Below are 16,581 nucleotides of genomic sequence, written 5' to 3' on the forward strand. Positions count from 1 at the left end.
GCGCGGCGGGGCTGGCGGCGCCCGGCCCGCCCGCGCGCGGCGCCTCCGTCACCTCGGGCGGCGGCTCGGGCAGCGCGGGGTGCAGCCGCCGGTTGCACAGGTCGCGCGAGCAGCACTCGATCACCTTCGGGTGCTGGTGTGGCACTTGTGAGCTCTTGCACTGGAAAGGGCGACGTGGCGACATTAGAAAAGTTCTTGCACAGGAAATATGTATTCCTCCATAAAAATGACGTCACTTGGCGCTTACGGCATCTTAGAATAACATTATTTTTAAACTAAAAAAGATGAATGAAACACAATATTTAAATATTTTTAGAAACAAAAGATATGACTGCCGTGATTAAATAAAAAAGAAACGAGTAGATTATAATGTTGAAATGTTGTTAATTAATAATCGTAAAACCTGCTCACCTGCATAAAGCCAGACTCATCAGGCGGCAGGCAGCCCGCGGTCCTGTCGAGCACGACCAGCCCATTGTCATCGAGCACCTCTTCCACCGCCACGAAGCAGTAGCCGCCGGGCTGCGTGCTGCAGGTGCCGTTCGGCGCGCCGTCAGGACACGCGCTGGCGCCCGAGCACTCGCACACTATGCCCCGACCTGCCAGAGAGAGAGAGAGAATGTGATGACAAGAGCGATAGATATAGCTACCACTTCAATAATACTCTTTCGCTTTTATTATTACGTATTACATAATATATGAAATAAAGGGGTAAAGATGCGTTTTATTCAAAATACTTAAACATTAAAGTCACATTTTAAGAGACTCATATGGCTAAATTTTAGAAAAACATACAAAATCAAAAAGCTTAGGTACTTTAAAAACATCAGGAAATTATTAATCCATTCATATACCAACTAATTCGCATTCAAACAGGTTGATACGAAATGAATATTAACTGTAGCCATATATTTTACATTATGAAATCGTCTAGATAAACACGTCACAACATGCAAGATTATAAACGTGTTTAATGTACGGAATTTAATCAATAAAAATTTGTGTAACTTGTATGTATATTTTGTCACTCCCAGATTACTATGTATCCTCAAAACAAAATGCAATATGATGTTAAAATACCAAATTATGCATGATAAAAGTACAGTGCCAAGTTCAGAGCACACGCGCCGGGTCGTCTCAAAAAGCTCGTTGCAGTCGCATGCGCAAACGCCCAACACAATATACCAGCAACCTGACCTAGGCAAACTTGGAGACGTGCCATACACACGGAAGTGCACGCAGCCGCTCGCTCATTATGAATTAAGACATGCAGAGACATAACTTGCGCTCTAATAACCATTCGTTGATTCATTCCCAACTTCTGACGAACGAGATTACTCTTTTCACATCACAATTAGTATAAACCAAAACAACAATTAGTAGGTACTTATATCGCATACAAAAAATATATGTTACAACTACTACAATTACTGATATAAATATGCCGATTTGTTGGCGAATTGTGCGGACGCGAAAATAATTTTATAAACCTTCGTAACCAAGTATATTTTCATTTCATTGATCTTATTAGATGACGATGGGACGTGTTAGTGAACAAATTCAATTAGGATTACAACAGATCCAACAAAGACTAGCGAGCAAAATGCGAATCTGTCGAATTAATCTCGTTACGAGCACGTGAGTGGTAAAGCAGAGGTTTCCTCTAATACTGTTAATGGTATACTATCAGGTGTTTATAACAGCCTTATCTTTATGAAAAGGGATGAATAATATGATGTGAATTTTGCGGCTGTTTTTCATACAAATATTCATATTTTTGAACATATAATAGCTACTCTTTGAAAATATGTACTTCCTACCCTCTCTGGCCAAATACTTCTTACCGACAATTCGGGAGGCGGAGGAAGCGATTCATCATCCTACTTTAGCAAACATAATTATTTCCAGGTAAGTAACATGGATAACTGGGACAAACGTCGCCACGTAAGAGGAAAAACGTCACGTTCGATTCATAATTATTAATATGCGTCATTGCGACTAATACGAATGGATATCATATAGGGAAAACCGTGATATGAAGTATGAACATCTGCGGTCACGATTGTCATAATTCATCTAGTCAGGTAGAAAGAACAGATATATAGAGTTACTAACAAATAGATCAAAGTGGAGTACGATTGATAGAACACAGACTTAATAAAAGTAGATCAGGCAGAGTTTATTTATTATATTTTTACTTTTTATATTAAGCAAAGCAGTGTTTATCTATTATTACATTCATTATATCAATAAGTTGAACATATGTTATTCTAATCGGGAGTTGTTAAAACATATTACGAATTTAATTGACCAGTTCCTCGAGCTATGTTGTTTTCGTCCTGCGTGAGTATAATTTTTTAAACATAAATTGACGACTTTTTAGAGGCGTAACTATATTTTAACGTATCGGTCTAGAACGTTCATATGAACTATTTTGAGATAAATCAGGGAAAAATCAAGCATTGACAAGCAAATTAGTAATGTTGGAACAAATAGTGATCCAAAAGTTCCAGTTATCCAAAATTTACCATGACAGTTCGCTGCACATCGCTGCTTTATTTAAACGGGTAAGAACGAGAAAGCGTTCAAAAGCTACCATGTAGTCGAAAACGTCATCTATAATCGACAGATTTAGTATAAGGAGTTCGATATTCAAACCCAAAGCTGATCATCAGTACTATATAATTCTTCTAATAATAGAAACATCAATGACCTTTATGTGTCAATTTCTTGTCAAATGTAATTTGAAAAATACGATAAACTTGGAAATCTTTAATCCATTACAGCACAAGTACTTTTACTTTGTGTCTAAATTGAACTATTATGTACTGTATCGGGAAGACACAGACTCCTGAAACACAGCGAAAGCTATATTAGGAGTCTGGGTTTCATGTTCTATGTGATTTATTAATTTGTTCAATAAATGATTATTTTTATTTTTTTTTATTTATTTATTACAATAATCAGTCATGACTTTTTCATCAAATTCAAATACAAAACGCTACTTAACTTAGATATTGTTATTTCCTTTCAATTAATATCTATAACGTGGCTCAAAATGGCGCATAAACCATCTTAGTCTTAGTTGTATCGCGCAGTATCTAGGTTTAATTTAACAACAATATAAAATCAAACTGAGATTGCTCATGTCTAGACTGAAACATTTATGAAAATGAGATTCGAATAACTAGCATTCAATCACTACGGTCAATGCAGCGGAGAATAATTTATATTTATGAGCAAATAAATCTATTTCTCGTCTTAAATTTAAAGATATATTCATAAATGTTGATTTACAATTGTATTATCTATTTGAACAATGGATAACTTACGCAACCGAGGATGCAAAACGTTTTACAACTTTATACAAATTACGCTGAAATTTGATAGAGCTTAGAGAATCGGATCACATTTTTCTAGGCAACAAAAATAACAATTTTTTACAATTCAGAGAAGGAAAACAATAGGGTACAGTATCGTGAAGTTGTGTTATGCGCGAGAATGGCAATTAATAAACTTATGAGGCTTGATTTATATACTTTAGCAATTACAATCCCTCGCATACCTACGTACATTTATTGCACGACAAACGACAACTTCCATGTATGCAATGTCCAAGGTAGATAGTTATCGCGTCTTCATAAAATTTTCCACTCCACCTAACATTAAATGCTATTTTTATATCATATCGGTGTGAGTTATTAATTCCACAATATTTATTAATACCCCAGTTACGATAAGTCGCTAATCAATCGTGGAAATGTTTTAATTAGTTTCACCGTCACCTGGATCTGTTTGTTTTCGATCATCGATTTAATCAATTTCATTATTGTTTACGTTCGAGTTCACGGTACGGTACGGAAGTATCTACCTATACATTTTAGGATGAAAACCTTATACTTAAATTAATATATTTTACGTACTTTTTTATTTTCCTAGACCAATCACGTGGTAGAAACGTAGCTTCTATTTATAATAAACGATGTTTGAGCGGAGAATGAATAGGGCTCTGGTTTTTTGGCACATTCGACAGGTACTCGGCCCTTAGACCCATATAAGGGATCAGCGTGAATCTTACAAACAACAATAGGCTCCAACGGCAGGTAGGTTTTCGAAAGACAGATATGTTTACTCTCCGAAGTATTTAAACTCGTCTATTTCTCTGATATTTATTAAAGCTTAGAATATTTAGCTTCAATTAATTCAATTTGATTGTTTTGTTATATTCATATAGTCGGTATATTTCTAAAATAAATAAAAAAATCTTGTCATTTGATTAATTATTGATTAAATATTACGAGCGAAATAGAAAAGATCTTTGGCAGTTGCATCATTTTATTTCCTTGTTATTTACCAATTATAAAATATAATCTTCATACATTTGTAAACAGTAGTAAAGTATTCAATCAATCTAACAATTAGGAATCCAACGAGAAGAGATCCAATTATAAGGCATCATTAGCGCTGGAATCCTAGCAATGTAAAACAGAAACGTAGCTATAATTAGATATAAACTATGCTAGCTAATAACTGATATCGAATGTAATGTGAGATACATCGTAAATGTTACAAATAAACTGGCCCTATGACGCGACTAAGCGATAAAACTGAATGAACTATTGTCACTACGGTTTATTCTTGGCCATTCGCGAGGACGTTTAGCATATTCTAAGCTTACTTACAACACATAGCGAACTACAAAGACAGGAAACGACCCAACCCCATCCTCTAGAGTCTAGCTACCGTACCACTCACTGACCAAAGATACCGATACACAAATGTGAAATCACAACACCAACACATAAATATAGCAATGGATACAATCTGAGATAAAACCACGTACTCTCACGTAATCTCATGTCGGAGAAAATCCGAAGCGGTCCAGGCGAAGCGTCCGCGCTATCATTTAAATTTAACTTGGGACACCGCCGTCTGTCGCCGGCTATATTTTTACACCGCGTATAATTCACTACACACGCAGTGTCAGCAGAGCGGCGTCGGACTCGAAACGCGCGCGTCTCTCGCAACGGATGCGGCGCGAATGAGTCGTGCGCGGCGCGCGGCGTCCCCCTCGGCCGCGTATCCCCCCCACCCCGCGGCCCGCTGCTCCGGTGCAGTATGCAACTACAGCCTCCACATGGCTGAAGCTCGATGCTGTGCGCCAGGGCGATAGCGCGCGAGCGATTCATTGACTGCCGAGATAATAGCAACGTTTCGTACACGTAAACATTACATCGGGGCGTCCGGCCAAATCGACACTAATCAAAAGGCGCCGCGCCTGTGATCGTGATTGTTTTGATATGTATGTTTGTTTACGTGTCATGAATTCTTATATGTGTTCCTATTATACACATAATTTCGGGAGTTTCAAAGTAAATTTCGAAACGAAATAGTCCATTTCAGATTCCTTATCGAGCCGGAGTAAGCCATTCTACATAAAAATACAAGAATAGTTTGTACTGTATACATTAAATTTCGACCACAACCACTGTTTTGTAACAAACATAATATAAAGAAATCTTTGTTTCTAACACAAGAAACTCTTGTTCTTGCTCACGAACAAGGAAGTGGGATAAATAAATTTATTTTCGGTACAACAGACAGAGCACATTATCTCAAAGTTCATGTATAGCTTTCATAATGTACAAAACGTATCATTGTGTTGTATCTCGTAAGATTTCCCTTGATGAATCCACGGGTGGATTACATAGACTACAATGTCTATAGAGAATATGGACATCCATGTTGCGCCCCGCGGTTTTACCCACGTCGTGATATTTATATAGCCAGTAGAGCCAGTACTTCCTGAGATTAACGCGTACAAAAAAACAATCTATTCAGATTAATACAAACCTGGTGGATTATTACAATTCAATAGATTCATTTGAAAACTTCCAACTGATTAAGCAGGTGTTAAAAAAATCGAGAAAATGGTTTTATATTTAAAATTGTAATTGGTAAAATTGCAAATATTACAAATACGATTGTTTCTATTTTTTATACTAATTCGTGTACACATACGGTATATCTAAAATAATTTACAATTAAGATATAAAATATTTTTCAATAATATTTTTTTCATCAAGAACCGTATCAATCAAATAACATACAAACCAATTAATTAACCAAATATACGTGCAGCTATTCACACAGAACTCATTTCACACTCGATAACTAATAAGTAGCCTTTTATTTAATACCAAAATTTCACATCCATTATCCCATCACCCGCACCACGTACCCCCAAACGCAATAAAACATAAATGCTATGATCTAATCAACCATTAAACGATACTTTTACTACTGAACCCACATTAATTTAATTGCTACGTTCAAACATATTAGTTGCACTTATCTTTATATATTCACTAGCTTGCTCACCGCGCTTCTCTCGCGTTCACATCGTCTATACTTAGGTATATTATAAAGAGGAAAGATTTGTATGCAGATATGTTTGTAATGATTTCACGCAAAAACCACTGGACCGATTTCAAAAAATTCTTTCACCATTAGATAACAACAATAACAACAACACTGAGTAACAAGCTAAATACGTACTGCGGGCGAAGCTTGGGCTTAACTAGTAACTAGTATATAACGTGACATGACATACCCATTTCAAGTTATATTTTGGCGACAAAAGCTGCGACTGGACTATGTTTGATTTGTCTCTGAATACCATTTATTATTAACTAGCTCTGTAAATGATTAAAAATAATCTAGAAATGTCACAATGCATGTAAGTAGGGCTTATATGTGATCTTAACAAATATTCGCAATAAGGAAATTTCTTAAAAATAAACAAACAACACACATTGCATTCCTGCACACTCTATCGCACGAAAATCAAATACCGTCCCGCACATATGTACGGTACGTACGCAACACAACCCGCAAGGTGCATGCGATTATTTCTCGTCCGCATAAGAAATGCACGCCGACTGATGCCACAGTCGCGTAAACAAATTTCGGCGTGCACATGTTCCTGAGGTAACGGTACCGATATATCTGCGATCGCCATTAACGCGGCCCAAGGATGCGAGTCGGTCTTAGCGCCGAGCGGTGCGCAGGCCGCAGGGTTGCATTTCGTATCAATTATATGAACGTTTTAATTGATAAACCGTTTACGTGTATATAATGAGAAAAATAAACGTAAATTTTGAAATTTACGACTATTACATGCCATGTTATTTATCCCAACCTTGTGTGAGGGACAGCTCAGCGCGGTCACGTTAACTAACACATAAATTAACTTTGTAAATTTAACATGACGTACGCATATATAAATGGTTTCAGGTTAGAATATCTTCTCGAGTTTCATAAATCCTCGATTATTTAAACAAAGATTAAATCCGAGTTTTGTAAATCCAACAAAGCTATGTTATTATTGACATGTATCGGATAACGTATTTAGCTTGTAGTACTGAATGAATTTATGGGTTTTTTATCTGTGGACATTGCAATCTTATCGGACACTTACAGATTAAAAAGTTTGCCCTGAATTGTATGAAATTTGTACAACTTTTATAAACCCACTTATCGATATGTGGTCACCAAAAAATGTTCTTCTTATCGTTAATAATAAATTAAGACTTTGAACAAAACGGTTGATAAACATTACGAAGTAATATTATCGACGCCTACATCATCTTTTATTTTAAATGTGACAACATTGTAAATCCTTGATAAAATGCAATAGTAAATTAAGGGAAACATATAAAATGGTTGATGAATACCGCCAGAATAATAAAACATGCCGTCTGTGAAATAAGTCAATTAGAAATTAGTTATTAGTATAAACAGTGGTTCAGATACGTTCAAATCAAAATTTTCCGACCTACATGCAATCATATCGAGTGAGAAAGTTGATAACTCAATCGATTAGACGCAATCGAGTCGAGCTCTCGCTACCAATGTATCGAAGATAATAATCGATTAGTTATATAGGCACAGCCGAATCGAGGGCAGAGTGATGTATGTAGCATATAGCAATTGCATCTCAGTCAAGCAGATTTAAACACGAGTGCCATTTGGATTGTAGTTAGAATTGGGAGTTTTAAAACATTCAAGAGATTCGTTTTGATCGAATTCTGTTTCGATATTAATTATTATTTGATTCAAGTAATATACATATTATTCGTAAAAACGCCTTTTCATAGTTTAATCAGACTTTCCTTATACCGCAAAATGAAGTTCGAGTTAAAAGATAATTTATTTATCTTTTTTTATTTATGTTTTATTATCTTTTACTAATATTCTCTCTTCTCTCTTTTTCCATCACTCTTCAGCTTTTCATCGTCTACTGCTGGATATAGGCCACGAAGAACTAAGGCACGCCATCGAGAAATATACCAATATGTTTGTTAAAAAATCTCACTCGAAACTCATTCTGTATCTGAATTCAAGACGTCCATCACTTACATGCAAGCGTATAAACTCCCCCATCACACCCCACAATCCACAAATCAACCCATTTTAACAGATATCATTTAACGTAATCAATGTACCCACTTCTCTAGTTAATAGCTAAACTCGGCCTGCGTTTGCATATTTAGGTACCTGGCACCCCCTACTACAGTGCCTACAGCATGCGACACAAGTGTCATCCACACTTGACGCACCAGACGACAGTTAATTACAATAGATAATACAACATACATATTTCTTGAGCTGTATAGCCCCTGAGTGTTATATATTTACAACATAATAAATAAACTCCTGAAGAGTCCATAAATTATTCATTTATTCGCGTGGTAATCTAGTAAAGAGTAGCCAGCACGTCGGCTAGACTATAGTCTATATCCGTACCAAAATTCATAAATATTCGACCAGCTGCCTTTCCGTAAAAGAGAAACAAACATACTTCAATACACAATTGTCAAGCCTACTACGCAGGTTTCATAACTAACGCTTGTCAAGTCTCATCTTACGTGGCGTGTATTCTAAGCTCTAACCCGCATTAAATAATCCCGGCCACAAAAAACGATAGGATCCAGTTTGGAGGCGGCGCGCGCGCCACCCCGCCGCCAAATAAATTATGCTCCAGTGCTCGCGCCCGCCGGCCACGGACTACACTTGAAAATTTGGACCGTTTACGTATTAGAAATAGAATTTGTATGTGATCTACGACGAGTTTCATTTTCAATATATTCTTTACTTAAATAACTGTCAATAAATTAGTTTTTTTTCTAAATAAGTCATATAATCTGTCTCACATATAATAAGCAAGAGCAATCGCAACCTTTTTCGTTATTTAAGTAATTTTAAGCAAGTAAAACCATTTATGAACACCCACTAAAGTTCAACAATTATGCACGCTTATATATCTTACCAAAAGACATAGCTCGATAATTAAGGGGGATGATTACGCTTCGTAATCATCCCTCTGGTAATCATTTCAATTATCCCCAACATAATCTCGTGAACTACACACACACACATCTCCTGGCTCCATTCACCAAAGAACCACGTCACCAATTCGTGAGCGCGCCACGGCCCACGACGACGAGTGACCCTCGGCGCGGCGCGGCGCGTCGGCATGCGCAGGAGTCACGACACGGTAACGGGAGCGCGTTACGTGCGCACCGACCCCAATTAATTAGCCATTGGTTTGCTAATATGTGAACCAACCGCAGAAGGCCATATATATTACTAGTTCTTGCCCGCGGCTTTATGTCTTAATAGATAATATTATTATACATATAAACCTACCCTTTGAATCTCTATCCCTAATCCTAATAAAAATCCCACTAAAATCCATTGCGCAGTTTCAAAGTTTTAAGCATATATAGAGACATAGGGACAGGGAAAGCGACTTTGTTTTATACTATGTAATGATACACTGGATTCCTAGCACACACACGCACACAAAAGCGAGATTGATGTCCCATCTAAAACAAAACAGATCTCCCAACAAACCAGTTTCGGTTATTTCAAAATCAGATAGCGTCGACGTCTTTGGGGAGATACGGGCGCTCAGCGATAACGCTATGCGTTTATCAGCGAGCGCCAACCGCCGCCGGCCGCAACGTAAACAAACTCACGAAACATTGAACTCATTGCTAAATATTTCTATCGATTAGCTAGCCGTCCATCCCGGCTTTGGTCGGGTTTTGACTCGAAGTCAGTGGCGTAAAATAATTTTTCACATCGATCCAGTAGTTTCGGAGCCTATTCAATACAGACAAACAATTAAATCTTTTAAATACAGTTACATAGTAAAAATTATCTAAGGAATAAAATAAACAATACATGATTTCTCAAGAAGTCGCTATACGCTATACGCGTACAGAGTAAATAAACTCTCTCATTAACATAATACATTTTATTAGTGTTTAAACGAGTATCAAACATGATTATTCTTAAATAACACTTATCCCCGCTGATTAGTGATTTGTTTATTTTCTTTAGCCGAGATGCGGTGCAAATTAACCTAGGCATCATCAATATTTTAAATATTAGATCAACTTATACTGCAAACTAGAGCGAGAAAAAAAAACAAACTTTGTTTCGACTGCCTTCCTTTCAGGCAGAACCATCCTCCAACCCTTCATATAAAGGGTCAAATGAAGAAAAGCAATAGAACCAAACAAATAAAAGCGGTAAAAAATAAAAAATAAAAATAAGACGCTTTTATGATTAATTAATCACTAAATTGTCTCACTTGCAATTCCCATACAGAGGGTACGTAAAGAAATGAATCCTGATGATCCAGATCAGGATATTTAGCCAGATTCATGGAAATTACTTTAACTTAAATTAAATGTATTGTCACCGAACCTTGTATGATATAATATGATAAGTATAGGTACAAATATGAATTAAATATGTCCATGATGCATAGCGAGTCCAAAGCAGTCGGCTACATACAAACAAACATACCCATGCCGTAACTAATGAGAGCGTGTTAAAAATTAAAAAGACACACACGAGACATTTCAATATCGTCGAGCGAGTAGGTAGGTAGGTAACATGCGAGTATTTATAGACGCGTTATCTATTACCTGCCGTGAGAATTATTATTACGGCTGTTATCGGTTAAAAGTTCGCATTGAACCCGAGCCGATGTACACATACATACATGCGCGAACGTATCGCATATGCGCATCTATACTAATATTATTATGCTGAAGAGTTTGTTTGTTTGTTTGTTTGAACGCACTAATCTCAGGAACTACTGGTCCGATTTGAAAAGTTCTTTCAGTTTTAAATAGCCCATTTATTGAGGAAGGTATATATAGGTTATATATGTAGCACGGGCGAAGCCGGGGCGGACCCGTAGTCTTAATATATATATAAATTACGTGTCACGTCGTTTGTCCGCAATGGACACTTAAACTACTCAACCGATTTTAATTAAACATGCACACCATGTACAGTTTTATCCAACTTAAAAGATATGATAGTTTTCATTATTTCAATTACCATAAATGTCTACATGGGCGAAGCCGGGGCATCCAGCCAGTAAGTAGTCTTATATAATTCGCATGTGCATTATGAAACATGCGAACTATTGTCGAGGCGATGTGTAAAGATAAATGGTGACCGAGATATGCGCTTCGATGCCGCACGTTGTATTTCATCTCGACTGGATGGTGTACTCGATTGGTTTCGACAATTTTGCATATAGCATTGAATTTAAAACAAATATATATTAAAAACTAAACCGCCTTCAAACTGGCGGAAACTCATATTTCCATATAACAACAACAAACTAAAAGAATTCATATAACGCTCATTTTAAAACAAACCTAAACATAACAAAGCATATAGTATACTACAATATACACGTACAAAAATAGTAATATCGAGTTAATGAAATGGTATTTATTTTACAAACGAGATTATTTTTTGTTATCTGTTTTGACACAAAAAAACAATAATCTATTCGAATTCTTAGCGTCTAATTAAAAATTTATTGCCGCCGTAAATCTATTATTATCTATGGATTCAATTAATTTATCATTAGCACGTACGGCACGCATGCCGTGCTCTTATTATGTTATTCTTATAACAGTCCATTGACACGACATTCGTATACAAAAACAACGTTTCGAAATCTTCCTAATAATATTATAAGAAAACCTTTGACAAGCGCGAGTCGGTCTTGCGACATCTTTAACCGATTTTCATCAAAGGAAATCGAAGGAACCACCGCAAGGAAACTGGCTTTCAAATGAAAAAGACGCTCTAAAAGCGATCCATCCGTTCGAGAGCTTCGATGCCACAGGCCGATACATACACAGACAGATATCAACATCGCCCTATTTTAGTAGGGGGTCAAAAACAGAGCTAACCGTACACACATTCTTATCAAAGTGTGTTCAAAGGTAATTTCGATGACTACATGGCAGACCCAATGCTGTAGGAATTAGCTAGATAGCTAGCTATATCGAACAGTGATAATACTCATTAAGCATTTTCTTATAAGCTATAATTAATCAGCATTGAGTGCATTATTGTATCAATAGAACGAATTCATATCAAAAGGTAATGCAATATCTGATATCGAAAATTCATTTCAATCCTGCGTTCGAAGTGTGATCGTGAAAGTGTTTGTCATTCATGGTATGATTTTGATATCTGGAAGAGTTATAGAGGCTTAGAGTACTTGTAATATTGGTTACTTTTTCATTTATTTTGACACGCAACGAATCCGCGGGTAACACAGTGAATAAATCATAAGCAAAAAGAAAAATAATATTTTCTTTCTTCAGTTTAATTTCACGCAAGTATTATATATTAAAATACTTTTAAACGGATTTAAAACCGTTTGTATGACCATCAAGATGACTAATATCTCAGTCGCCCCGCGACCTCACCAGCTATAAACTGTTCGACACAGTTTAAAATATATAATGAATAATTCGCGTTTAAAATCCTTTTAAAAGTCCTTAATTTAAAAAAAAAATGTGAATTTTTATCCATCCTCCTTCCGCTTACACATGACCACATAGATTCATATTACGAAACGTTTGAGAAACGCCAAACTGTTGACTTTCCCAGCTCAGCTCTATTGTGGCGATAACATTTTTCTCACAGCGTCGCAAACTGCAGTGCCGGTGGTCTCCGTGCGAGACATATTCATGCATCCAAGTTTTATTTATGGGACTGTGACACGTGGATTAGGGTCACCACGCGGTCATTATGATGAACTTTTCCTACAGCTTTACGAACAGTGACATAAATGAATAACAGATAAAATACACTTTATATATTAATTCATGGAAATTTTTGTTTGTACTTTTTTACATCACTAAGATATGCCAGCATACGGTTAAACGGTGTAAAAAAATCTGTAAAAATTGTTTCGATTTAAATACCCTTTTTACATGTTATACATACAGTATACACTATAATCTCGATTCCACTAAAATAAAAAAAATTCACGGCAGGCAACCCTACCGTCGATATAAATACATGGAAAAATTAATCGCTTATGCAACAGCACTTAAGTCGGTTTTTATAAACGGATAACTGGCTTATTTGTCTGTTTTGTGTTCGTTATGATTATAATTGATACTGGAATCGTTTGAGGAATGTTTTCTTAAGAACACTGAATTATTTATTGCGGTGGTTATAAATTATTGTGATATGATATTATAGTCATTAATGATTATGAGGAAACGCATTTAAATTTTCGTTTTTTGTTAAAACAGGTTAAACGATACAATAAGATATATCAAATGCTTTATAAATGAGAACATTTTGCTCGAAGAATTGCTCGGTAGAAGATTGCTAAGTCGGGATCACGGGTGGACAGGGGTCAGACTTTGCCACGGTACGGCGAAAGACGCGGGTTCGAATCCATTTTTTTCTATTCTTTAAACATTTTCACATTAAGAAATAAAAGAGTCGTTTCAGTAATCATAAGGACCGCCACCTCTGAAAACATTATTAGAAACCTTATAAGCAGGCGGAGGTTTATGTAAAATTTACACACACGACATCCTATAAAAATATGAAAGAAGTACCTATAGAAGACACATTTTGCACGATACCAAAAGAAACAATGAGGTACATTAATTGTATTCTTTAAATTTAAATTTACTTTTTATTTTATTTTAATCTTAACTTTTGTAATTTTGTATTTGTGAATTTCTTTTTGTAAAATTGTTATAAAATCTGATATTGGGTCCTTGTTACTCCGAAATAAAGAATTTATTATTATTATTAATGTTTAACTTACGATAAGTTTCTCACACGGTTATTTTTGATAGAATAGAACTGCATTTAAATTATGGTATCTCTTTTGACCATAAAAGGAAAAGATAACTATGCTCTCAAATTAAATTGAAGAAATTAACATGTAAGTTGTATGTAACATTCCAATAAATATGGAACCTCAATATCGTGCGATCAACATAATAATATAACGTCATTAAACGTTCAATATGGCGCGCGTTCATTTGTTATTTTAATACACAACATCGCATTAAAACCACACCATTAACCGTTGACCCGCGCGAACGCCATTTATCGAAAGCCCTCAGGCTGTGTGTGGACGCAACTTTCACGAACGTAGGCGGCCGTGCGTTACCGTACCGTCGGATTGGATTAAACCAAAATATACCTTAAAATTATACACAATAAGATACATATTCCCTTTTCGCTTACGTAGATGTAGATTCGAATAATTGTGTATGCTAAATAATTCTCTATTATGTAGATTATAAGTCGCGTAATTGCTCGACAATAAATCGCCCACTGAATCCAGTGTTGCATTAGGGTCGCTCGGATATGTCACTACAAAGCTGGATACATAGGTCTTGTAGATATGCTAATTTGATATTAATATACAAGATTAATGGCACATGTTTTTTGTGTTTCACAATAACACATTCTAATGCATCATAGAATATTTTCTACTATGATTTCTCGATTGCAGATCAGTAAAAAAAAAATAGTGTAAAAGAGTTATGCTTTTGCAAAACTTTCCTATTTTTTTTTATACACCGGCCGGTATATTTTTTTACATCTCCGGCCGAGTCGAACCGGGAATAGAAACTCGATAAAACGTCAAACGACTTAGTTATCTATTGGCCAAATAATTATTTCATATTGTAACCAAATCTTCTAGGTCATTTTTTACCGATCCACCACATTAGTGCTCCGTTTTTTGTCATTCAAAACCATCAAAAATCCGCTGTCACACCCGTGTACATATTTAGGCGTGCATGCGACACGCGTGCGACGCCTACGTGCGATTTGTTCGACAATCGTTCGACATCGCTCGACACCGAAACGCATGTCAAACGGGACATGCTGTATGGGCGGTGTGGTTTGATTCGATACAAAAAAAAAACGTAGATTACTAGTAAATATGACATGACAAAAAATATTAATCAACACTAAGAAATTGAATAACTATTAATATCAAGCATTTACATCGAACAAAACTTCGCAAATTACTCAAAAGTTTCATTCAATTTGGAGCTGTATTAACATGAACACTGTTATTTAGTATGATATGAAGTGTTTCTGTTTAAAGATTATATTCAGTTCATTAATATAATTACGACGCAATGACAACGCTTACAATAACGACTCCTGCCCCTCCAAAGTCTAATAACACTGTACAACTTTATAAATTTTCTTGCCTTGTTTGCTTCTCTTCTGCGTAGAAACTGTTTTCCGAACCGTTGGTAAATGTTAAAACAATGTTATAACGATTCAATAGTGCTTCTATAAGAAGCTTCTAATTGAATAGATAAATGTTTTGAGTCTGTATAAGAAAATTGAAGAACCATGTAAACAAACGTGTCTTTACACGCAGATAAAATGGAAGTGTAGTTGACACTTTAAATGCGAACACCATCGTGGATGTCAGCCAGTGTGAACCTGACTTACCAACAGCCAAAGTGCCCTCAGCGCGTTCACGTAACAATTGTAATCGATTTGATAATGACTTTATCGAACCAATTGTTTCGTCACCGTGCTTATCGTGTGAACTGCGCAGCAAACCGTATCCGATCAATAGAATATATCAAAATATTGTGAACACATGAATCATTAACTTTTCGAAGAAAATGACGCTTTTAAAGGCAATAAATTAGGCGCAGATCTAATTTATTGCCTTTAACAGCGTCTTCATCATTCCATTCGAGGTCTTGTTATTGCAATAATGCAAGAATCAGTTACTAATAAACAAGTTATACAAACGCATATTTTCTGTGGAGTATGGAAACCGATACACAAGAATTTTATTTAATAATCATCAACTTCCATCAATTTTTCAGATCTAGACCGTTTTTTGAAGTCGGTTGCAAATATGATTATAATAAAGCGTCAACACCACTCGCAGCCTCGCAACCTAACTGCGATCAGCTGTCGCACGCGTGACGGGTCTGCACCAGCGCTGCAACAGCGCCGCGCTATCAGCTAACGCGGCGACATCTCTCAGCCGATAGCGGCCGCGCCCCTCTCATTAAGATTATCGCGGCTTAGATAACGCTACTGCGCAGTTTGACAATGTTTCAGGGTTGACGTGCGAGACAATTTACAGCCTTTATCAGATTTGATAGTGTATGCTCTAAGTAACCTATGTAACTTGAAAGAGTCAAGCTTTGATACAGCTTTTTT

General features: G+C 36.3%; 1 protein-coding gene across 1 annotated transcript in view; it reads right to left on the reverse strand.

Annotated features, from left to right (window-relative positions):
- The window catches only part of LOC119840148 (bone morphogenetic protein receptor type-1B-like), a 90,656-nt gene that overhangs the window by 3,470 nt on the left and 70,605 nt on the right, over positions 1-16,581 (reverse strand). The window contains exons 4-5 of the mRNA XM_038366660.1: positions 412-599; positions 3-160 (exon numbers count right to left, since the gene is read on the reverse strand). Coding sequence (XP_038222588.1) covers positions 3-160; positions 412-599 — 346 coding nt within the window. The remainder of the gene's footprint in view (positions 1-2; positions 161-411; positions 600-16,581) is intronic.

This window comes from Zerene cesonia, chromosome 5 (assembly GCF_012273895.1).
Source record: "Zerene cesonia ecotype Mississippi chromosome 5, Zerene_cesonia_1.1, whole genome shotgun sequence".
In the NCBI taxonomy this organism is placed as follows: Eukaryota; Metazoa; Arthropoda; class Insecta; order Lepidoptera; family Pieridae; genus Zerene; species Zerene cesonia.